The following is a 25,109-nucleotide window of genomic DNA, read 5'->3' on the forward strand; positions in this document are numbered from 1 at the left end:
TGAGGGTCGATTTTTTTCGCCACATGCGACCACCCAGGGTCGATTTTTTTTATTGCACATTTAAATTCTTCAGAGGGAGCTATTTCGAAAAAATTTACTGTAATTTTTTTAGGGTGACCGTAAAGTGAGAAAAAAATGTTTGGCGTTGGCATATATGGACTGTTTACTCATGAAAAACAATAAAAGATAGCAAATAAAATTGTAAGAATTAAAAAAATTGGCGCATTGTTATACACAATGTGCACACGAGAAAAATACACAAGAAGAATGCGCACACGAAAATTTTTTGCAAGTCTCAAATGTTCCTCTTGCACTAATACTTCTTCAGCGTGTGGTAGTTCTTGAAGCATGGCTCCACGCAGTGGGGTTTGTTGCACTCAGCGCACATGTACCTAGTGTCATTGCGATGTTTTTGCTGCCGAGTGGTGTTGGCGCATACGTGGCACCTCCTCTGGGTACTGCTTCCCTGAGCAGCCGTGGGAGGCAACTTCGGAATAAAGTGCCAGAAAAGGAAACGCATGCACGGCGGCATCCTTCGTATGCGGACCCCTGTGAGCAACAACCGAGCGAGTAACAGGCGGTCACCCTTTGAGTGACAAGAACGAGATAGCCATCAGTTTTGCAAGCGAAAGAAGCCGAAACCGCGTGCGGAACAAAACTGAAACTAACCGCCGCGCGCCAATGCGCGAGCGGTAGCAGACTCGCCGGAGCAAAAAAAAAAAAACTATACAACGAAAACTGAAAGAGAGAGACGCGAGAAAAAAATTCCATATATTCCCACATAGTGGCACCACATGCCAGGCAAGAAAAAGTTAGGAAATTAGCGCGCGTTTTAAACGTACAGACGGCGCCGTAAATATACGGTGTCGACCATTTTCGGACCTGTTCGCGGCGCCGTATATTTACGGCATCGACCCTCAATGGGTTAATGAGTAGCTAGGCTTTCTTTTTTTTGTGAATAACGAAACATCAAGGTCATTTTGTTAAAAACCAATAGTAACCAACGTTTGTAATAGTTGACCTTTATTGCAAGTGTTTTCTGAGTTTTTCTTTTAAGGTTAAGTGCGTTGGGTTTTCAGCAAGTGCATAATTTGCACAGAGAAGCATTGGTATAGTTCCTTCAGCGTGTGTCCTGTGCGGACGAAGGAAACAATGTCACTGGGTCGCTCGTGGGTGTTGATGGCAGCAGTGTTCCAAGTTTCCGATTAAGTGTGTGTGGAATTAGTTAATAGCAGATGCGTTTCTTTTAAAGTTCTTGTGAGAGCATAAGTTATGTAAGTTTAATTGTTCATTTAAGGTGTGTCCTGTATGGACAAAAGGAAGAACTGTGAGTAAGTGTTTGGAAACGTCGTCGTGAGTAGTGGAGGGCCGCAAAATTGGCGCAATTTTGAATATGTATCTGCGTAGTTGACGTGGCTGTTGAGTGGTACCAGTGGACGTGATAAGTAGTCCACTGTGATAGAGTATGAACAGGCTGTTCATGAAATAAGGCTGCCTAAGGTTTTTTTGAAGCATAGGTTGCTTAAGTAAACTGACATATTACTTTCCTTCCTTTGAATAACGAGGTATGTAGTTTATTATGGGCTGGAAATCATCCTCGCAGCTTTAAAACTTTGCTTGTGTATGATTATAATGGTTGTTTTCATTAATTGTTTAGCTTTCTCATGATTTTTCTATAACGGGAATATCACTGTGGCCTTGTTAACATACGAGGAGACTGGAAAGCATTCTTTTAGGAAGGTGGTCGAATCTCCATTATCAAAATTGGGAAACACAAACAAACAAAGGGTTGAGTTTGATTTAAGAGCCTGGCGAGTCAAGGGTAAAGAGCCTGCACTTGCTAGGGCAGTGCTATGTTTCGTTTGTTTGACTTACGTTCTCCAGAGCACAGGATCCAGGAAATTGTCACACGAAGCTCGTCGCCAGTGCACTATATGCTTCGTCGGCATTCTTCATGACCACCCAATTGAGTTCCCCGGCCAATCCAAACTTCCAGGTCAAAGAGGAGCTGTTAGATATGGAGCATTAATTAGCATCGGTCAAGTTCTCCAAATGCAACCACTCGTCGTAGCATTCCAGTTGTGGTGCGTAGGTGTGCGTCGACCGTGCTACCAGACTTATCAGGCAAGTTGGCTATTCCCCCCTCATGTGCCGCGTGTGGAGCTTTTGTCACCCCCCTGGGTGACGGTTCCCGAAAGTGCAACTGGAGGCTGGCATGGTTTGAGGTAGTTGACCCTAGTCCTGAAAAAAAGCTGTTCTGCAGCACTGGAAGGCCATTCAAGGACGACCAGTCCCCTCCTGCTTGAGTGCCTACCAGGCGAGGAGCCAACACCAGACGGAGGCAGCCATCGGAGAATAAAGCCCATGGAGTGTCCACATTGGCCGAACATGACGCCCCTTGCAGGGGCCCTACGATTGGATAAAAATGATGACACCTGTGCGGGCTTGCCGATTGGATGAAAATGACGAAATCTGCACGGGCTCAACGATTGGCTGACAATGACCTGACCTCGACGGACTGAAGGAGTTGTAAGCCCAAGAACCATCGGAAAGAGAAAGACGTTCTTCTTGCCGAGGGCCGCAGCCTCCAGTTTGCTGCTCGCCACGATGATGCCTTTTTAGTGTTATTTTACCCGTTTCTAGTCCTGTACATAATGTTAGTAAAGCTTCCCTTCTCAAAGTCCCCCTCAACTTTGGCTAACTCCCGCACTCAACGGCAAGATCAAACAAGCCTTAATCTGTCACTTTAGCGTTATTTAATATTCGACTTTAGTGTCCATTTGAATGCATTGTACAGACTTCATCTCCTGTTGAAAACGTCTTATTTTCGGCCTGCCCTAGGATGATTTTAAAGCAATAATCATAGTTCACAATGTCAGGTTATGGTTCAGAATAGTTAGTTGTTGGGCTAGTTGGTTCAGCATCTTGCAAAGAGGAGCTCAGAAGTGGTGCAGAAAAAGAGAGACCAGACAGAAGGTGCTCACCTGCAACTCAAATGCGCTGATATTGGTGTGCATCACCAATACAAGTGAGACCTTCGCGTGACACATGAGGTTGTGACGCCAGGCACCTGCTGCCATCAATAATCCCCATGCCAGTGTGGTGATCTTTGATGTGTCTGGTTTCACAACCTCATAGTCTCACTTGTTTTGGTGATGCACACGAATATCAGCGCGTGCGCATCGGGGCTCATGTTGGAACTGTTCTGTGTTAAGCTCAGTTGCGAGCGGGCGTCTTTCCTGTGTTTTTACGCACCAATTCTGCACTCCCCTTTGCAAAATCTCGAAGTCAATCTGCCCTTTCCCCTACTGCGTCTCCTCCTCACATGTGGGCCACACACCATATCTTGGAGGTAATCTCTCCGTGTCTAGTGGTTATGGTTGGTGGGCACTCGGTTCCCGCGCGTGTCTAGTGTTGGCGGTCGCGTAATCTCAAGTTTGCGAGACATGGTGCGAACTTGCTTTGGGATAGCGAGTGTTTGTGGTCACTGAGTGAGATCTGCTGATGTCTGTCTGAGCGCTCGTGACATTGATAAAACTATGAACCTTACTTTGTGCAGTTGTCTCTCTGCTATCGCCATCAAAGCTCCGCTTTTTGCGAAACTCTGACTTCTCTTTCTTTCTTTCCTTCTTTCTTTCTTTCTTTTTCTCTTTCTTTCCTTCTTTCTTTCTTTTTGCTTAGGATGAATATCTGTATGTTGTTATAATTTTGTTTTTAATTTGTGGTCACTAAGTGTGGTCACCATGGTGTCCAAAATTTACAGCCTCGTAAGCGCTGGCGTCGTAACTGCATTATTATGGCCTGACGTTGCAATTGTTTTCATCATCATCATCAGCTTATTTTATGTCCACTGCAGGACGAAGGCCTCTCCCTACTATCTCTTAATTACCCCTGTCCTGCGCCAACAGATTCCAAGTAGCACCAGCGAATTTCCAAATTTCATAGCTCCATCTAGTCTTCTGCCGTCCTAGACTGCGTTTCCCTTCTCTTGGTACCCATTCTGTAACCCTAATGGTCCAACGGTTATCTAACCGGCGCATTACATGACCTGCCCAGTGCCATTTTTTTCTCTTGATGTCAATGAGAATATCGTCTATACTCGTTTGCTCTCTGATCCAAGCCGCTCTCTTTCTGTCTCTTAACGTTATGCCTAGCAATTTTTGTTCCATCGCTCTTTGCGCGGTCCTTAACTTGTTCAAAAGCTTCTTTGTCAGCCTCCAAGTCTCTGCCCCATATGTCAGCACTGGCAAAATGCACTGATTGTACACCTTCCTTTTCAATGATAATGGTAAGCTTCCAGTCAGGAGCCGACAATGTCTGCCGTATGCGATCCAATCCATTTTTATTCTTCTATGAATTTCCTTCTCATGATCAGGGTTCCTTGTGATTAATTGACCTAGGTAAACGAACTCCTTCACAGACTCTAGAGGCTGACTGGCGATCCGGAACTCTTGTTCCTTTGCCCGGCTATTCATCATTATTTTTGCCTTCAGCATACTAATCTTCAGCCCCACTCCCACACTCTCCCTGTTAAGGTCCTCAATCATTTGTTGGAACTCGTCTGCATTCTTGCTGAATAGAACAATGTCATCGGCAAACCAAAGGATGCCAAAATATTCGCTGTCGATCCTTACTCCCAAGCCTTCCCACTTTAATAGCTTGAATACTTCTTCCAAGCACGCACTGAATAGCATTGGAGAGATTGTGTCTCCTTGTCTGACTCCTTTCTTCATAGGCATCTTCCTGCTTTTCTTCTGTAGAATTAAGGTAGCTGTAGGACCTCCGTAGATATTTTTGAAAATGTTTACGTAAACGGTTCTGCACTACTCGATTATGTAATGCCTCTATGACTGCTGGTATCTCTACTGAATCAAATGCCTTTTCGTAATCTATGAAAGCCATATAGAGAGGCTGATTGTACTCTGCGGATTTCTCGATTACCTGATTGATGACAGGGATGTGATATCCATTGTAGAGTAACCCTTCCTGAAACCTGCCTGTTCCCTTGGTTGACTAAAGTCCACTGTTGCCGTTATTCTATTGAAGATTATTTTATTAAATACTTCATATAATACTGGGAGTAAGCTAATGGGCCCATAATTTTTGAATTCTTTAACATCTCCCTTTTTGTGGATTAGTATAATGTTTGCATTCTTCCATTTTTCTGGGACCCTTGCAGTCGATAGGCACTTTGTATAGAGAGTCGCCAGTTTTCCAAGAGTTATGTCTCCTCTGTCTTTGATTAAATCGACTGTTATTACATCTCCTGCCGCTCTTCCCCGTTTCATGTCTTGCAAGGCCCTTCTGACCTCATCGCTAATTATAGGAGGAGTTTCTGTATCCTCTTCATTACTGTTCCTAATGGAGGTATCCTGACTCCTTCAGCATAGAATTCTTCCGCTTCTTTTACTATATCTTCGAGAGTGCTTATCATATTACCATGCTTATCTTTCAGTGCATACATCATGGTTTGTCCTATGCCAAGTTTCTTTCTCACTGATTTCAGGCGGCGGCCGTTTTTTACGGCTTGTTCAGTCTTCCTCGCGTCATAATTTTGAATTTCACTTATTTTCGCCTTGATGTCATCTTCATCTCTTTGTTCTAACGCTGCATATTTGTTTGCAAGTACCAGCCTGAATTGGTCTGCTTTTACCCTTACTGCCTCTAAGTTGACCTGTTTCTGCTTGAACAATTGTACTCTTTCTCTCTTCAAATTGAGGCAAGTCCTGGCCCTCACTAACCTATGATCACTGCAGTTTACTCTACCTATCACTTTTACATCCTGCACTATGCTGGGATTGGCAGAAAGTATGAAATCAATTTAATTTCTTGTTTCAACATTAGGGCTTTTCCAGGTCCACTTTCTGTTGCTACGCTTCCTGAAAAAGATGTTCATTATTCTCAGCTTATTCCTTTCTGCAAATTCTACCAGCACCTCTCCTCCAGCATTCCTAGAATCGACGCCATAGTTGCCAACTGCTTGTTCACCAGCCTGCTTTTTCCCCACTTTTGCACTTAAGTCGCCCATTACTACAGTATGCTGAGTTTGCATTTCGAACTTCCGACTACCGCAGCTGAGCATTCGACATAGCTCAGTCAGATAATCCTGCATCATCATCAGCATGGTTACGCCCACTGCAGGGCAAAGGCCTCTTCCATACCTCTACAACTGCCCCGTTCATGTGCTAATTGTGGCCATGTTGTCCCTGCATACTTCTTAATCTCATCCGCCCACCTAACTTTCTGCCACCCTCTGCTACTTTCCTTCCCTTGGAATCCATTCCGTAACTCTTAATGACCATCGGTTATCTTCCCTCCTCATTACGTCCCCTGCCCATGCCCATTTCTTTTTCTTGATTTCAACTAAGATGTAATTAACTCGCGTTTGTTCCTTTACCCAGTCTGCTCTCTTTTTAACCCCCTTAACGTTACAGCCATCATTCTTTCCATAGCTCGTTGCGTCGTCCTCAATTTAAGTAGAACCCTTTTCGTCAGCCTCCAGGTTTCTGCCCCGTACGTGAGTACTGGTAAGACACAGCCGTTATTCGCTTTTCTCTTGAGGGATAATGGCAACCTGCTGTTCATGATCTGAGAATGCCTGCCAAAAGCACCCCAGCCCATACTTTTCCTTCTGATTATTTCAGTCTCATGATCCGGATCCACGGTCACTACGTGCCTTAAGTAGATGTATTCCTTTACCACTTCCAGTGCCTCGCTACCTATCGTAAACTGCTGTTCTCTTCCGAGACTGTTAAACATTACTTTAGTTTTCTGCCAATTAATTTTTAGACCCACCCTTCTGTTTTGCCTCTCCAGGTCAGTGAGCATGCTTTGCAATTGGTCCCCTGAGTTACTAAGCAGGGCAATATCATCAGCAAATTGCAAGTTACTAAGGTATTCCCCGTTAACTCTTATCCCCAATTCTTCCCAATCCAGGTCTCTGAATACCTCCTGTAAACACGCTGTGAATAGCATTGGAGAGATCTTATCTCCCTGTCTGATGCCTTTGTTTATTGGGATTTTGTTGCTTTCTTTATGGAGGACTACGGTGGCTGTGGAGCCGCTATAGATATCTTTCAGTATTTGTACATACGGCTTGTCTACACCCTGATTCGGTAATGCCTGCATGACTGCTGAGGTTTCAACTGAATCAAACGCTTTCTCGTAATCAATGAAAGCTATATATAAGGGTTGGTTATGTTCCGCACATTTCTCTATCACCTGATTAATAGTGTGAATATGGTCTCTTGTTGAGTAGCCTTTAAGAAATCCTGCCTGGTCCTTTGGTTGACAGAAGTCTAAGGTGTCCCTGATTCTATTTGCGATTAGTAAATACTTTATAGGCAGTGGACAGTAAGCTGATCGGTCTATAAATTTTCAAGTCTTTGGCGTCCCTTTTCTTATGGATTAGGATTATGTTAGCGTTTTTCCAAGATTCCGGTACGCTTGAAGTCATGAGGCATTGCGTATACAGGGCGGCCAGTTTCTCTAGAACAATCTGCCCACCATCCTTCAACAAATCTGCTGTTAACTGATCCTCCCCAGCTGCCTTCCCCCTTTGCATTGTTCCCAAGGCTTTCTTTACTTCTTCCAGCGTTACTTGTGGGAGTTCGAATTCCTCTAGACTGTTCTCTCTTCCATTATCGTCGTGGTTTCCACTGGTACTGTAAAAATCTCTATAGAATTCGTCAGCAACTTGAACTATCTTATCCGTATTAGTAATGATATTGCCGGCTTTGTCTCTTAATGCATACATCTGATTCTTGCCTATTCCTAGTTTCTTCTTCACTGCTTTTAGGCTTCCTCCGTTCCTGAGAGCATACTCAATTCTATCCATATTATACTTCCTTATGTCAGCTATCTTACGCTTGTTGATTAACTTGGAAAGTTGTGCCAGTTCTATTCTAGCTCTAGGATTAGAAGCTTTCATACATTGGCATTTCTTAATCAGCTCTTTCATCTCCTGCAATAGCTTACGGGTATACTGTCTAACCAAGTCACCACCGACTTCTATTGCACACTCCTTAATGATGCCCATAAGATTGTCATTCATTGCTTCAACACTAAGGCCCTCTTCCTGAGTTAAAGCCGAATACCTGTTCTGTAGCTTGATCTGGAATTCCTCTATTTTCCCTCTTAATGCTAACTCATTGATAGGCTTCTTATGTACCAGTTTCTTCCGTTCCCTCCTCAAGTCTAGGCTAATTCGATATCTTACCATCCTATGGTCACTGCAGCGCACCTTGGTGAGCACGTCCACATCTTTTATGATGCCAGGGTTAGCGCAGAGTATGAGGTCTATTTCATTTCTAGTCTCACCATTCGGGCTCCTCCACATCCACTTTCGGTTATCCCGCTTGCGGAAGGAGGTATTCATTATCCGTAGATTATTCTGTTCTGCAACTTCTACTAATAACTCTCCCCTGCTCTTCCTGCTACCTATGCCATATTCCTCCACTGGCTTGTCTCCTGCCTGCTTCTTGCCCACTGTGGTATTAAAGTCGCTCATCAGTATAGTGTATTTTGTTTTGACTTTACCCATTGCCGATTCCACGTCTTCGTAGAAGCTTTCAACTTGCTGGTCATCATGACTGGATGTAGAGGCATAGACCTGTACAACCTTCATTTTGTACCTCTTATTAAGTTTCACAACAAGACCTGCCACCCTGTTGTTAATGCTATAGAATTCCTGTATGTTTCCATCTATATCCTTATTAATCAGGAATTCGACTCCTAGTTTTAGTCTCTCCGCTAAGCCCCGGTAGCACAGGACGTGCCCGCTTTTTAGCACTGTATGTGCTTTTTTTGTCCTCCTAACTTCACTGAGCCCTATTATATCCCATTTAATGCCCGCTAATTCCTCCAATAGCACTGCTAGACTTGCCTCACTAGATAACATTCTAGCGTTAAACATTGCCAGGTTCAGATTCCAATGGCGGCCTGTCCGGATCCAGAGATTGTTAGCCTCCTCTGCTGCGTCACAGGTGTGACCGTCGCGATGATCAGTTGCTTCGCAACTGCTGGGGACTGAGGGGCGGGGTTTGATTGTTGTATTCATATAGGAGGTTGTGGCCAAGTACTGCACCAGGGTGGCCAATCCTGCTCTGGTGAGGGAGTGCATTACCGGTTCTGGTCACAGGGGTCAGGCTGCACTCCAGGCCTGTTTATACAATTTTATCAACACGCTTTTTTTTTATCCGGTGGAAAATAGCGCGGCACCGGGATTTGAACCACGGTCCTCTTGCACGCGAAGCGAATGCTCTACCTCTACGCCATCGCTTAGTTCGTTCATGGTTCATTTGTTGTTAACATGACACGGAAACTTAATAACAATCGTTATTCTGAAAAGGTCGGTATTCTGAAGTTCTTAGTAATGAAATATTTTTACATTGATACCATAAGAAGCAAGTAGGGGATTTCTGAAAAGTTTGTTAATCTGAAAAGTTCCTTAATGTGGTGTTTGTAGTAATGAGGTTTCACTGTAGTGCGGATATTTGCAACTTACGCTTTAAACTGTCTATGCTGTACACGGTACAGGCTGGATGTTTGTCGGCGTGACATAATGCTGCCTCCTATATTTTTCCTTCCTGCATGGCTGGCACCATTTACCCCGTACTCACTTGCAATCTTCGGCTTTCCAAAATCTGCAAACAGGTTTTGTCACTCTGGTTTGGATGGATGGGCAAACTGTGGCAATCCATTGCAAAGGCCACCACCCGAATTGTTTAGCTATTTGTCACATAGCTGGCTCTCATTATCAAGCATTTTTGCACATAGAAGGCAACCACAAAACGATTGTGCACTTAGAAAAAAAGGGGCAATTAGTTTATATGACTAAAAAACTTGTTCAGAGGCCTTTCCCAATCTGCATTTCCCTATCATAGTTCCATTGTAGTTTTTTTCTGTGAGTTAGTTGAACCACGCTCTGTCAAACAGAGATACAGTTGAACCCGCTTATAAGAATACCACAATACTATCAGAGTGGCGTAGCCAAAAATTAATTTGGGGGGGGGGGGGAGTCTCTTCCGATAATTACCACTCCTCCCCCTCCTTCACCTCTCTCTCTATATATATGTATATATATGTATGGAGCTTGTACACCACGCAAAGACAAGCTCCTACCACTCTCTGGATAAGAATGTTTTAATAAGGATGTGCGTTTTTGCATTACTGAAACAAAACATTGCTTAATTTCTGTTAAAAGTTTTTCATTGCTAAGGCCTGTTGCCAATTCGCATCAAATTATGCCAGCATCCTTATGCTATTTTTAAAAATGATATTAAAAAAAAATTAAAATTTCGTTTGCGAATTGATGCATTATACAATAGCTTTTGCATGACTTCGAAATACGAACAGCACTAACAACGGGGCCAAACAAAACCAAGACAGGGCACTAGCGTGGGTCTTCTTGTTTGCAGGCTAGACTTGTTGCAGCCCAGGTAACAGTGGAGATAACCATTGTTTTCCAGCCAGGTCTTCTAGTGAGTGTTACGGCCCCAGCTACGTACAGAAGTGGACGAGTGCTATTTTGCAAGTCGCTTATCACTCAGTCACACTTTCAGCATTGTGGGCATGCTATATAATTCTAGATTTAAAAATACAGAACCGAAGCTTCGCGCTAGGACTTCGGTAGTATCATATGGTGCAAGTTTCACTTACTTTCAATGACCTGCTGTGCGACTTGTCTGAAGAAGTGTTTGAAAGTAACTTGCGATCATGGTATTGTAGTCATCACACGATGCATATTGCTATTTGGTCACACTTGGGAATTGATGAGGCAGACACTATAAGCAGGGATGCTATAGAAGCCTTTCTGAAAATTAAAGCATCCATAGTTTACAGTAAAATAAGGGCCAATAGTTCCGAGAGATTTGAAAATTTTGTGTATCCTGACACCCGTCTATTCTGAAAATTGCCGAGACGTTTAGTTAGGATGGGCACGCTGCAGCAAGCAGCACGTATTATGAAGGGATAGGTGAATCAGCTAGGCAACTGGCCATGGCCATCTGGTGTTGAGCGATCAGGCAGCAGCTAGACACTCTCCCTATGTTCATAATTATCCGCCAACTTCGATCTTGATCCCTTTTGATGGTTTTGATGCCTCTTTGTATCCATCACCCCACTCCCCTTCTTAAAATTTTTTTTCTATTAGTCACTGTCTCACTCTTCAACATTCACTGGGTTGTTGAATGGTGTGACTGCACCTAACATTCCTATATTTGTTTCTGCGTGGACTTCGAGGCCATTCGCCTACCTTCCCTCCCACCTGTATGTTGTGGTGGTTTCTTAGCTTCCCTGGCCCAGTACCCCCGTCCTTGATATGTTGTGCTGTGTGTAAATCAGTGTTCTGCAGGTCTTTTGCTGCCCCATTTTTCGAACTGTTTTCATTCTTACAGCATGTACAAACTAGCCTAACAGTAAGTTCTTCTCAAGTTTATCAACATAATGAAAGCCAGAGACAAGGGAAAGAAAAGAAAAATTATGCAGATTCCACACACTGTGGGAATCTATGTAAGCGAAGATATCTGCGCTGTTTGCTTTGATTGACGATAATTAGCGGTGATGTTGACGGCAAATGTTTCCTTTCTTCAACATTTAATCCAACATGAGAGTGGTGAGTTTATGTTAAATATTGTCTTGCGTGCACCACTGCTGTTTGTCTGCGCAGTACACAGAACACACAGGGGGAGGTGTTTGCTTGAGGCGTTGTGCACCATACTTCGTAACCTCTGCAAGGGTTGAGCATATTCATTGCCTCACATGGCACATCGCCTCGTGACAGAAGCCACTTCCTGAAAATTTCTGTTCTGTAAGAAAGGGGGGAGGGGGGGTCGGCACCCCCCCTAGCTATCCCAATGGGATATAACAATGAGTAACCGCCGCACATTAAACTTTTGTGTGTGTTTGATAGTAAAGTAAACCACTTACTACAGTGTCACGTGCTGCATTATTCGTTATAACAATTAAATCTGGCTATTGGGTGGCTGTGCCAAAAAGGAACGTGAAAGCCTGGAAAAGAGAAGCAAAAAAATTCAGTAACCTGTTTGACGCTGCGCATCTTCGTGGCATCGCCAGCCTTGTGTGCCTCTTGTCTCCCTTCCACGCCTCTGAGACAAGCGTAAACTGTGCTGACAGCCTCCTTGGAAAGGAGGCTGGCCATGTGGCACAGCCTGAGCGCAGGTAACTAATTTTATTTTTTTATTTATTGCGGTTGCAATTAGTATATTGACAGGTGTACTTGGTCATGTTTCTTGGGAGACCGCTTTTCACCGGCTAACAAATGGTAAACGTTATTGCTCAGTGCAGGACGCGCATGCATGTATCGGAAGTTTCTTGAATGTTATCGATGGTTCTATCCGTTGTCTGTTGTCACTGCAGCTTCTGTAATCTGACTGCATGCACAGCACAATTTCTTTAGTATTTTGTGGAAGACAGGCGGGCACCAGCGATTACTCTTGAACCTTTGATGACTCATGTATAAGCACCGACACGCTTGACATGCAGATCAGATTTCGCTGGTTGCCGACTGTGTTCGCTGCTATCATTGCGCTTTTTGTGTAGCCAGTTTTTGTGGGCACAGGTTTGCCTAATAAAAACTTAGTTTCGTTGCAAGTTTCGTCGCTTAGTTTCGACAATGTGGACACTGCAGTCGAATTCCCGAGGTTCTGCATAAAGTCCAAATGTGATAAGATTGTGGCCGTGCTATTACAGCCTTGTTGTACATCCTATACTTATAGCATGTCGTACTTCAGTCATTCTCATATTTTGATTCCTTATGTATATTAAGCAATTTATAGCACTCAGTTTTAGGCCTTTCTTCAGCCATGTCACATCAGCCATTAGTCCATTCAGTACTCATCACCACTGCCTTGGCGCTCTTTGGGCACACTTGGCCCTTCTGCCATTAAACACTACATATCATCATCATCCATGGCGTGCAAGGTGGTGGGGGGGGGGGGGGGGGTCTATCTTGAAAGTAATTTGTGGTGGGTACAAAACGGCGCATTGAGGGATGATGGCTTTGTGTATATAATGTTTTTCCCGCTTAGTTAACTTTGAAGGGAGAGGCAGCACGGAGGTCAGTTCGCTCACTGCTGCCGCTGCTTTCTTCATGCTAGCATTCTGACGGCGTGTGTCTGTGGTGATTAAGTGAGACGTGTTCGTGTTTGCCTGTGCGTATGTGACACCATGCTTGTTAATTCGAGTTTATACGGCCAATAAAACTACTATTCTTACTACATATAGCCATCTAATAATTTGCTATCGCAATTGATGCTTTGCCTTTTGAGTGTAACTGCGACATTTCTTTTCCAGGAGTTTGTGATCACTTTTGTGCGGACACTCAGTAGCCAGGTTTAATTGTTATAATCAATAATGCGGTATGGGAACATTGTAGTGAGCGGTTTACTTTACCATATAACACACATAAAAGTTCACGCTGCAGCAACTGCTCATTGTTACATCCAAGTATTGTTAATACAATGAGCCGGCGGGGTTGCTTAGTGGCTATGGTGTCGGGCTACTGAGCACGAGGTCACACAATCGAATCCTGGCCATGGCGGCCACATTTTGATGGGAGAAAAATGCGAAAACGCGAGTGTACTTAGGTTTAGGTGCACGTTAAAGAACCCCGGGTGGTCCAGATTTCTAGAGTCCCCCACTACGGCGTGCCTTATAATCAGAAAGTGGTTTTGTCATGTAAAACCCGATAATTTGTTAAACAATGCTGTTAATGTTATAGCTGAACTCGACTGTACTTCTTTCTGTCCAAGTGATGCCTGATTTCTCGGTTTTTTATGCAACCCATTTAAAAAATTGGATTTTGTTGGCACTTCAATATAGTTATAACTGGGTTTGACTATATTGAAGTAAACTTCGGTGTGTTATGCTTTATTTTATTGAGCATTCTCCTGCATCTGATGCAGTTATGTGCATGGCGCAAAATACGTTATAGTAAACATGTCTAGTCCCCAACCAACTTCCCTGCAACCCCCCCATAGGGGCATCAGCAGGTGTTTGGTGCATTATGACACCAGGAACCCGAACAAATGGGCGTCGTTCCCTCCCGCGCTTAACCGTGCGTGGCTTAGCCATGTCCGGGGAAAAGGGGATCCTGGGGGTTGTGCTGCTGCCAGGTGTTTCGACATTTATGACCCCTCAGTGGAGGCAACACACACCTTTGGTATTGGCTTCAGGTAGACAACGTCCCCGGACTGACCTACCCGGGCAAAATTGGTAATTGCCTTTCCCTATCCTCCTCTTCAATCTTCGACTTTCTCTCTTATGGAACATCTGTCCTCTCCTCGCTTCCTTTTGCGTCTAATATTTCCAGGCAGGAAAGGTTAACCTGGTGCAGTTTATCCAACCTTGGATCTATTATATTAGGTTATAGCAGCTATGTACAGCTGGTGTTTGTGTTCCCATCGGATCTCGCAGTATCCCCTTGTTGGGCTCGGTGGTGGGTGGCTGGCATAGCTACTGAAATAGAATAAGTTATTGATGGCCTTAAGCACTTTTCCCAGACTGCTTAATCACCCTCTTTCGAAAAGAGGGTGCACCAAAGTAACTTACCAATTTTTTGCCTAACACAAGGAATCCTTCCTGCGCTACCATGTTATACACAGTAAATGCCCCGAAAAGACAGAACTTTTTCACCATTGCGAAAGTTCTCACTGACGCGCTGGGTCCTGGATACAAATTCGCTGATATGGCTAGCGGTGACCTGCTGCTTGAAGTACGCAACAAGCTCCAACATGAAAAGATGTCAAATCTCCATGCTTTTTGGTAATGTTGAAATCATGGTAACCCCCCCATTGCTCAATGAACACTTCGCGAGGTGTGTGTGAGATGGAAAAAGCAGGATGTTGTCAAAGTGCAACGAATAATGATCAAACGCAACAACAAAATTCCTACAAAACATGTTCCTATATGTGGGCAGTGCAACCCGGACGAAAGACAAGAGGAAGTACACAATGCGAGCGCATCTCATTCTCACCTTTGCTATGAGTGTGCTGCCAGAATCTCTTGAAACAGGTCACATAAAGACATTAGTTAGACCATACAACCCAAATCCACGCAGATGTTTCAAATGTCAAAGATTTGGCCATGGCTTGCAAAGCTGCCGAGGCCGGCTCACTTGCGCAAAGTGTGGTGAACAAGAACATGCTTCCAACAACTACACTGGCACGTTCCACTGTATGAACTGCGACAGTTGTCATGCCGCATATTCCCAATCATGTCCTGTGTGGCAAAAACAAAAAGATATCCTTACATTGGAAGTCAGAGAACATCTCGTTTCACGAAGCATGGAAATGTGTTTCCTTCATTCACACTGCATGGTATGCTGGTGCGGCACGTAATGGGGCGATGCCGCAGCAGACTGCCCGGCCCACAAAGTGTGGCCATGGCTGTGCCATGAGCCCCCTTGGTGGCATCAGCCAGCGCTGCTTTACCATCCCTGCAGGAGGGCCCGTCCGGGTTAATGGGCTCCAAGGCATCGTTCCTCGAGGCCAAGTCTACATGACATACACATCACTCGCTAGAGCGAGTGTCCATAGCTTCACATGAGGCTATGGACACTACTCAAGGCAATGTGGTGCAACCAGCACCTAAGGAGTGATGAAATTCTCCCGACCTCTCTAAAAGGGACAAAACCAGAATTACAGGGCTGGAAACAGTCACCTAAAGCAACCCTTCTTTTTCATACACACAGCACTAATTTGTCTTCAATATAGATGCACGAACTATACAGTGGGTTGGCAGATCAGTTCTGTGGAACCCCGCAAGGTGGAGGAAAGTACATGAGAGGGAAAAATGGCTTTCACCCTAATTGTAGGATGAAGCATGAAGCTACAAAGGAAATCCATACAGGTTTCTCAGAAAGAAAGCCTCACAGTTGAAGAAAAAGTTCTGGTCCAGGACTCGAAATTGGGACCAGTGTCCTTCCGGGGCAGTTGCTCTACGATCTGAGCTAGCCAGGAGGCTAGCCAATTGCAGAGCGAGGGCGAATTTATTGACATCTCGAGGCACTGGGACACTGAAATGGCAAATCGGTTCTGCGGAAGCCCATGAGGTGAAAGAAAGTACATGAAAGGGAAAATTGGCATCCACCCGAATTGTAGCACATAGCTGCAAAGGAAGCCCATACACAAAGAAAGCCTCGCAGTTGAAGAAAAATACAGTGGAACGTCAGAAGTCTTCTCAGAAACTTTGATGATGTTCAAGAACTCATGAGCTCGCTCTGAAAGTGCTGTGTGTACAGGAAACCCCTTTAAAATCTAAACATACAAACTTTCTTCGTCAGTCTGTTATTTTTCATAAAGGTGGCAATGGTGCTCTCATCATCTGGCAGTGTAGCCTATATACAGTGGAACTCCATTGATCCCAGATGCTATGTCATGTTTGCGGGTCCAGTCCTAAATACCATTGATTCCTATGTATTATGTTCCCATTTGATACGGCACCGTTTTGTAATATTCCCTCATCTTGCGTTGCATTTGAAAGTGGCCACCACATAAATATAAATGTGCAGGGAGAAATGGGCTATCACATGTTGCAACAAGCGAGCGATTCATTGCAACCAGCTACGAATTCATTGCAACAAGCAACAAGTTTGAAATAAACCAACAAAGGTGCACAATCCAGGTGCTGCATAAACATTGTGGCAAAGCATGCACAGAGCAATTGGTGAAGCATCTGAAAAAGTCCACATTGATTAAAACCTACCGGGAAACATGCACACTGGGCCAATTCTGCCAAGTACAGGGCTACATTTACATTGGGGCCCTGCAAAGGTCTTATTTGCATTTCACAATTGCCAGTTCTCTTTAGTCAGCTTCGGCACAATAGAATCTTGTTATGCAGTGAAGCATACACAAAATACTGAAGTAGGGGCATTGTCACAGAATGCCGTACTTGTCCCTTAATTATACACGCGTGCATATGCTGTTCCTGGTCACAGTACGAGGACTGAGAACTCTAATAACTGCACTGGCAGCCACTCTGACTGTTTCTGACGTTGTGCTATGGCGATTTGCGCCCTTCCTCACATTAAAGTTTTCCCAGCTGTACGGCTTTTTTCCACGGTCCCTTTAAAAACATATCAACAGGGTTCTACTGCACTCAACAAATGTGTAGCATGTCACCATTTACAACTACAAATTCCCCTTGAGGCAGTGACCATTCGTGCTGTACCTCTAAGTAAACTTATTAACGTCTGCTCTCTGTACATACCCACGCATTTTCAGCTCCATAAACATGAATTCCAATCATCAATAGATCAATTAACAGAACGTTATCCGGTTCTTGGAGGTTTAAATGCACACAGAAACCTATGGGACGACTCTTGCTGCCACTCGCAAGGTCGTCTGCTTGAACAGTTTTTCTTTTGGTGCATGCCTTTTGAATAGGAAGGAACCTACACATTATAGTTATGCAAACAAAACATATTCCTCTGTAGGTCTTAACATTGCATCTCTGACTGTTACCTCATCTTAAATGGAATGTTATTAAAGATCCTTACAGGAGCCACCACTTCCCAATAGTTCTGTGCACACTGAAGAAGAATGAATGTCCATGTTTCCTTGGTGGAAAGCTGATTCAGCCAACTGGGAACAGTTCTGAAACAGTTATTCTTATATCGTGGGCTGACGTGTGCTCTAAGTGTAGGTGCTGCGGTTGAGTACTTTACAGTTTTCCTGATTGATGCTGCATCCAAATAAGTCGAACCCGGATATATCGAACCCACATATTTCGAATTATTGGCGATATCGAACACACAGATTACCCCCTTGAAAGTACAATGTAAAAGTATAGGACAATTGCGTAGTATATCGAATTCCATTTTCGTCGGCCATTCGATATATTGAACGCCGCGCCGCACCGTGCCTCTGGAAGGTGCGCTTTTCTCAAAGACATTAGTGTCCGGTCCTCAGGGGTCGCTGCACCTCCGTCGCCTAGCAACGGAGACGCAGAGCTTTTCCCCCTTTCTTGCGCCCCACACCGGCGCGAGCTCTCTCGCTCCTCCTGTACCGCTGGCGTGTGCATTGGGCAAGGCCATTGGAGCTCAATGAAGAGAGTGTGCGGCATTAAGACGCGGCGACGTTTCCAAGATACGCTTCCTGGGGAAAGGAAGAGAGTGAGGGGTCGGCACGGTCGCTGCTAGAGAGGGCTCAAAAAACGAAGCATAGCGAAGCGGCAATTGCACCCACAGCGCCTTCGACGGCATATTCCGCCGATCTTTTCCCTCGCTCTCTTCTTTCGTTTCCCTTTGTCGTTCCTTCGCAGCCGCGCTGACTGCTGCTCGAACGTTGGTTATTTATTCTACGAACAGGCTTCACTCGGACTGCTCCATCTGCGCATCGCGCATTTTCTTGTGTGTACCTGTGTTTCAACGTGCCGTGTGTAGCATGTATGATTTTGGTCATCTGGTGAGCCATGGCATTCGCGGACATAAAAAAGAGAAAGAATCTGGACTTTGCAAGAAAGTTTGAGGTAATCCGGCATGTCGAGAACGGAGAAAAGTGCTCTGTGGCAGACGCATTCGGCATTCCGCGGTGTACTTTGAGTACATTGTTAAAAAACGAGCAGGACATCAAGCTTAAAGCAGGTGACGAAAGTCGCTCGGGAGCGTGTCGTGTGCGCCCTGCTGCTTTTGACAAAGTGGAGAAAGCACTCTATATGTGTTTTCTTGAAATCCGAGCGAAAAACATTCCCGTGGATGGCCCGATGTTAATCGAAAAGGCCAAATGGTTTGCTTCGGCTCTTGGCGAAGAGAACTTTTGCGGTGGCACTGGATGGCTGCAACGGTTTAAAAACCGCCATGGCATTGTAGGAAAGGCCATTTCAGATGAAAGTGGGGCTGTGAGCAGCCAGGAGATGCAGCAGTGGCTTTCTGAGGAGTGGCCGAAGATCACTGCGAAGTTTTCGCCTGCAGAAATCTTCAGTGCAGACGAAACTGGTCTCTTTTGGCAAATGTTGCCGAATAAGACACTTGCTTTTCGTGGAACCTCATGTCACGGCGGTAAAATGAGCAAAGTGCGTGTGTCGGTACTGCTTGCGGCCAACATGGACGGCTCGTGCAAGCTGCGGCCATTCGTGATCGGGAAGAGCAAGTCACTGCGCTGCTTCAAGAACTGTAAACAGCTTCCCGTCCGCTACGGCTGGTGGTGGTGGTGGTGGTGATGATGATGATATGATGATGATGATATACTTCAAACCAGCTTGTTTGCATGGAAATGCACACCCGGGATGCCCTTATCCACGAACAGCTTGTCTTATCAGTATTCCTTGATATGGAGAGGCATATGATACTATGTGGTGCTTTGGGATCCTTTGGGATCTTTCTGGAATGGGTATTCGTGGCAACTTGCTGAGCATTATTGAGTTACCTGTCTGACAGGTCGTTTCATGTTGGATTTCGCGATGTGCAGTTTGGACTGTTCACACAGGAGAGTGGTGTCCCGCAGGGTGGAGTGCTGAACTGTATGCTTTTTATTGTAAAAATGAATTCCTTACTTACCATCATACCTCCCACACTCTTTTACTCTACATGGACGATGTACAGATAGCGTTCAGGTCGTGCAATCTCAGCATCTGTGAGAGACAGCTACAGCCTGGCCTAAACAAACTGTCAAAGTGGGTGGATGAAAATGGTTTTAAATTAAACCCTCTAAAAAGCACGTGTTCTAGCTCTTCTCAAATAAAAGACAGCTACATTATTAGAACCCACTATTGACCCTAATGGAGAACGACTATTGGTCAGCCTTGAACAGAAACTTTTAGGTACTGTTATCTTGGACACAAAACTTAATTTTATTCCCCACTTGAAATATCTTAAGGCAAAGTACCTGAAGACTATAAACCTACTGACTGTTTTCACTCGATTCTAACGCGCCCTTGATTGTAACGCGCACCCGTTTGCCGTGACCTAAAAAAAAAGAAAAGTCCTTTACAGTACCGTGCATTTCATTCTTTCATATACAGAAGTACAACTTTCTCTCATTTGGAAACAAGATTTACTCCCAATGCACTAAAATTGCGATAAATGAAAAAAAGTCGCAGTTTTGCCTGAAAGGCGAAGCATCGATTACTATAGCAAATTAGTAGACAGCTATACGAAAAGTAAGGTAGTAGTTTCATTGGCCGTATAAACATTTAAACATTTACTTACTAACTAAATTAACAAGCATGGTGTCAGGCGCACACAAGTGAACAGGAACATGTCTCACTCAAATGACTGCGGAAACGCTGGAATGAGGAATTGCGGCAGTAGGAGCGAGGGAATTGACCTTCGTGTGACCTCTCGCTTCGACGTTAACGAAGCGGTGAGAACCCAGCGGGATGTGCCTAGATACATAGACTCTTGTCTCTGTCACAGGTTGTTTTCATGATAGGGGCCGCGCAGCTGCACCACACGTAGCAGCCACAGGTGTAGAGCGCCTCTCCTGTTTGTGCCAGTCCTGCACGCAAGTTTCGGGAACTCTATATGCCCGGGATGGCGGCCTGATTTCCGTCCGTCTCCGCACACGTGATCGCTTTCCTTTTAATTGTGGCATTGTGATGAACTCAGCACGTATTTGCAGTCGGCACTTCCATGCTGATAGAGCAAACGCAGAAAACGAGAAGACAGACAGTGCACTAACGTAAGCCAAAAGAAACATTGCCTGAGCACGCGTACTACAGCACATGGAGAAAGCTACGGCAGCTAGGCTCGAAGTGTGTACAAGGTGGCTATTTTGAAATGCTGATGGCGATATGATAACGCAGGTTTAGGGTCGTATCTACTCGATTCTAACACGCACACAATTTTTTGGACTCGTTTTATGGGAAAAAAGTGTGCGTTAGATTCGAGTAAATACGGTAAGCTGCTGTCTCTCTCAACCTGGGGCAGTGACAGGAGGTGTCTGCTTAGTCTGTACAAGAGTCCCATATGGTCACTCCACTACGGAGCTGTGGTGTACCATTCCGCAATGGATAGTGCTCTAAAAATCCTCAACCCAGTCCATGACCTCCATATAGTATGCCAGGCAACAAGCACATTTAGGACAAGCCCTTTGGAAATCCTGTATGTTGAGGTCAACGAATGGTCCTTACATCTACGCAGAACATATCTAAGCTTCTCGTACTTTCAAGTGTAAATCTGATATCGAACATCCGTGTCACTTAACTGTGCTCAACTTGTCTTCTGCGAGACTTCACCATAACTGCCCATGTGTTCGCGCTCCTCTGTCTGTACGCTTGGAAGAATTGGCAGAAGAAACTGGCATTCCCCATCAAGAAGCAGTCGTAATGACTCCAATTTCTCTTGCACTACCTTGGGAATGGCAGACTATCCAGTGTGATATGTGTTTTGTTGCAATTTCAAAATGTGCACCTGAGGCGCATACATGTTCAGTTTGGCAAACTTCAAAGTACTCCTGCGCAGAATTTTATACTGGCGCTTCTAAGTCTACCTATGGTGTGGCTTGTGCAGCTCTTGGACTGTCATTTTCAACTTCTGGTGCATTAAATCTGCACATGGACATTTTCATAGTGGAAACATATGCGATCCTCTCAGCTGTTAAATGTATAAAGCAAACTAGTATCATAAAGGCTGTGAAAGCATAAAAACTCAATCTTAAATGAACTCTACAACCTTGTATGCTCGGCCTACATGTTCAACAAAATAATCATTCTTTGTTGGGTGCCTGGCCACAGAGGCCTAGAGGGGGTGCCAAATGCAAAAACACCCGTGTACTTAGATTTAGGTGCACGCTAAAGAACCCCAGGTGGTCAAAATTAATCCAGAGTCCCCAACTACAGCGTGCCTCATAATCAGGTCATGGTTTTGGCACATAAAACCCCATAATCTAAATAGGCCTAGAGGGCAACGTAACTGCTGACAAAAAGGCTACATGTGTGGCTTTCTGTGATGCAAACATAGTATACCCATACCTACAGCAGACCTTCAGCCATTTTTATGGCATAAGTTACGGAAATATTGGCAGAGGCAGTGGGACACTCTGGTATCCAACAGACTACTCATAATTAAACCAAAGACAAGGAAAATGAACTTTGAGAAAACAGCAAGATGCTAGGAAGTGCTGCTTTGTAGATTAAGAATTGGGCACTCACCTACAGTACTCGCTCCTAACTGGAACTAATTCTCCGACATGCTGTAGGTGTGGCAGTACACTTACAGTCCATGTTCTCGTTCAGTGCCCATTAGTAGAACAAGAGAAAAGAAGTGCTTCCCTTCCTAATACCATCATAATATACCTCTGCACCCAGCATTCTTTTTAATTTTAAAACAGTATTGAAGTTCTTAGCAGAAATGAAAACAGAAATCATTTAGCCACAGAAATCATTTGGCCACAGAAATCATTTGGCAACAGAAATCATTTGTAGCACAGCCTCTCATTGTAAGTTCTAGCTGCAATGTAGTCACTTGCAGAGCACATGCCTTGCAGCCCTTGTGCTGAAGGGCTCTGCTGAGGCACTAGTGCTGCTAGCATTAACACGTTTTAGTAATTAATCCTTTATAATGTACTTTTATGGCCGTAGCACTTACTGTTCATGGGCATTATGTTAATAGTGTAAGAGTTGGGGTCGGTTATGAAATAGATGGTAGCTGGCCCATGCCGTCGTCCGACTCATTCACGCTAAGGACGTTGATGAAGGGAGGGACTTGTTCTCATCGAGAACGAGGAATATGGGATTTATTTATAATATCTACATGAAGGGTGGAGAATGTTCCAGTTCATCAGTCTAGCATGACTGAAAACGAAGCACACTGAGCAGCTGCAAAACGGCTGCTTAAAAACGCACTGTCCTCCCTAGATCCTTAGGTGAGGGAAAACGGCTGTTCAACCTTCGACCAATGGGAGCGTCCAAAGTCATTGAGTCGACCCGCCTTTGACGGGGAGGGTTCACACACTCATTTCCGCACTTTGGTTTCACTGAACACACTGAGGTGAGAGGGTTCTCGTAGACAGGGGTCTTGACACGAGTAGGCGCGCCTCTTGATCCCAGAGCTGACCCCGCAGTCAGTAGCCGCCACGTCTGTCCATTGACTGTGATGACTTCTGGGGCCTGTGGGTAAGCACCGCAAAACATCCCCTTCCAGGAGTTCCCCTGCTCCAAGAAAACCGTGAAGGCGACAGCAAACCGACCAACAATACTCAGACCGCCAAACGTGGCTAGACATGCCAGTGCCGTTGGGCTGTTGAAGAGGCACATTGGTGTCTTTACAAGGCGAGTCATTGCAGCGGGCCAGAAAATTGTGCAGGTTGGAACTCCTGCAGGCCGATCGTAACAATAGATTAGTGTCTGATGCCATTTACAGTGCAAATTTTAGGCCGATATACAGCCATCTCTCATCCACCATTAGCAACTCATTTCTTCATTGAAGAACAACACATTGTCATTCATCGCCAAGTGTGATGGTGCCCTTTGGCCATCTCTGGCCTTTGTGCCAAAAAATTATATTCATCAATCAGTGCAACCCCTGCCCCTAGAACCAGTGCACTATAAGAACAACCGAATGCTGCTCAGTGTGTTCTTGATTTTTTTCAGAGATCTGCACATGATTCTGCAAACACGGCTTGGTACCATACCACAAATTTAGTTGCAGAATGTGTTAGGCCTAGCCACCTAGGCAGTATGGTTATGATGCTGACAGGTGACAGAGAGCGACTGGTGACTAGTCATTGTGGCAAGGTCACCGTCATAGGCCTTATCGGAGGCCAAGCTATTCGCATGATCTAGACTGACAATTGGCAACTGCTCATAAAAGCATAGCAACTTGAAAATGTGCACATTTGGCCAGTGGCTTGGTCGGACCTCAATAGGCAAGCCGGCATGCCACTCCCATGAGACCGATCACACGGTTACATTTTAGCAATGTTGCAAAGCTTTTAATTTATTGTTTGCCATGTATTGGCATGCTAAGCCGCCAACTGGCTATCAAGATCAACCTTTACTGGCCCGTTGGTGGTGGCAATAGACCTGATCGTGATTTTTTTTTTCCTGCTAATATCGGCATGTATGCTCATATGAATACTCTTGTGTCGGATTTGACTTTGTTGTGACGAGGTTTGACGAATTTTGTTTCACAGTTAACAAAATACACTTGCGTTGCATGCATATGCTTGGTGCTTTCATGACAAGCAAATTAAAAGGTAAATGTTTGTTAAAGTGAAGTTATAATACAGAAGATGTCATGCAAATGTACAGTATAGAAGTTCCCATCTGTTTTGCGAGCTCAGCACCCCTTGTGTAGCCTAGCGGAGATGCTCTTAAGCACGTAATACCTGCCAACTCTCCTGAATTTTTTCTATAATGTTTATGAATCTGTGTTCATTTTGTGATTTTGTGAATGTTGCATCAAGTTTTACTGAACGTTAATTTGTTTCTCTGAAATGTTTTAAATTGTTGAAAGATAGGGCAAAAGAAGATTGTAAAGAAATGCATACAAAAAAAGAGATAGTGATGACACCTCTTGTGGCAGGGCAAAGGGGCACATGCTTGGAATAAGTTTATTAGGACAGGTTCCTTATATGGGCCAAGTAGGCAAGAGAAAGTCTCTGAGAAAGTCACCGTGGTTTGTGTGCCTCATAAGTCTCTTCATCTAAATAATTGTTAATAAAGTGTGTCCTCTGCCTTCTGGATTTCTGGGAATGCTCACAGGTTGGCAGGTATGCAAATGTTGGCACAATCAGAAGTCAGCACATAAAAGCACCTTGGTGTGGATGATGCTGCAGTCGTCCTGAAGAATGGTGGCCTGTGGTTTTACGTGCACGTGGCACTGTCAGTCAGCATGGACGACACACATGTGCCAGTGCTTTCAATCCCATAATTCTGTTCACTTAAAATACCAGTCCCGTGTTTGCCATGGTATTCGCGGTAGTTTTTGGCTGGTTGCCTGAACAGAATAATTGGTGCCACGGGCTTTCTCATGGACAAGGCTCGACCAGTGCACTTATGTTGGAATGCGTTAAGGTTGCATAGATGTGTTTCTTTTGTGCAGCCGCATTTGGGACACAGCATCGGGCCAGTGCTTGAAGACACTGATAGGTGAGTGAAAGGGAAAAATCCCCTCTGTGGCTGACAGATAGAAGGAATAGGAGGGC

At 44.7% G+C, this 25,109-nt stretch overlaps 1 protein-coding gene across 1 annotated transcript in view; it reads left to right on the forward strand.

Moving 5' to 3' along the window:
- wds (WD repeat-containing protein wds) overlaps nt 1-25,109 on the forward strand; it is a 129,818-nt gene that overhangs the window by 58,970 nt on the left and 45,739 nt on the right. The window contains exon 9 of the mRNA XM_075678071.1: nt 25,007-25,053. Coding sequence (XP_075534186.1) covers nt 25,007-25,053 — 47 coding nt within the window. The remainder of the gene's footprint in view (nt 1-25,006; nt 25,054-25,109) is intronic.

This window comes from Dermacentor variabilis, unplaced genomic scaffold (genome assembly GCF_050947875.1).
Source record: "Dermacentor variabilis isolate Ectoservices unplaced genomic scaffold, ASM5094787v1 scaffold_15, whole genome shotgun sequence".
In the NCBI taxonomy this organism is placed as follows: Eukaryota; Metazoa; Arthropoda; class Arachnida; order Ixodida; family Ixodidae; genus Dermacentor; species Dermacentor variabilis.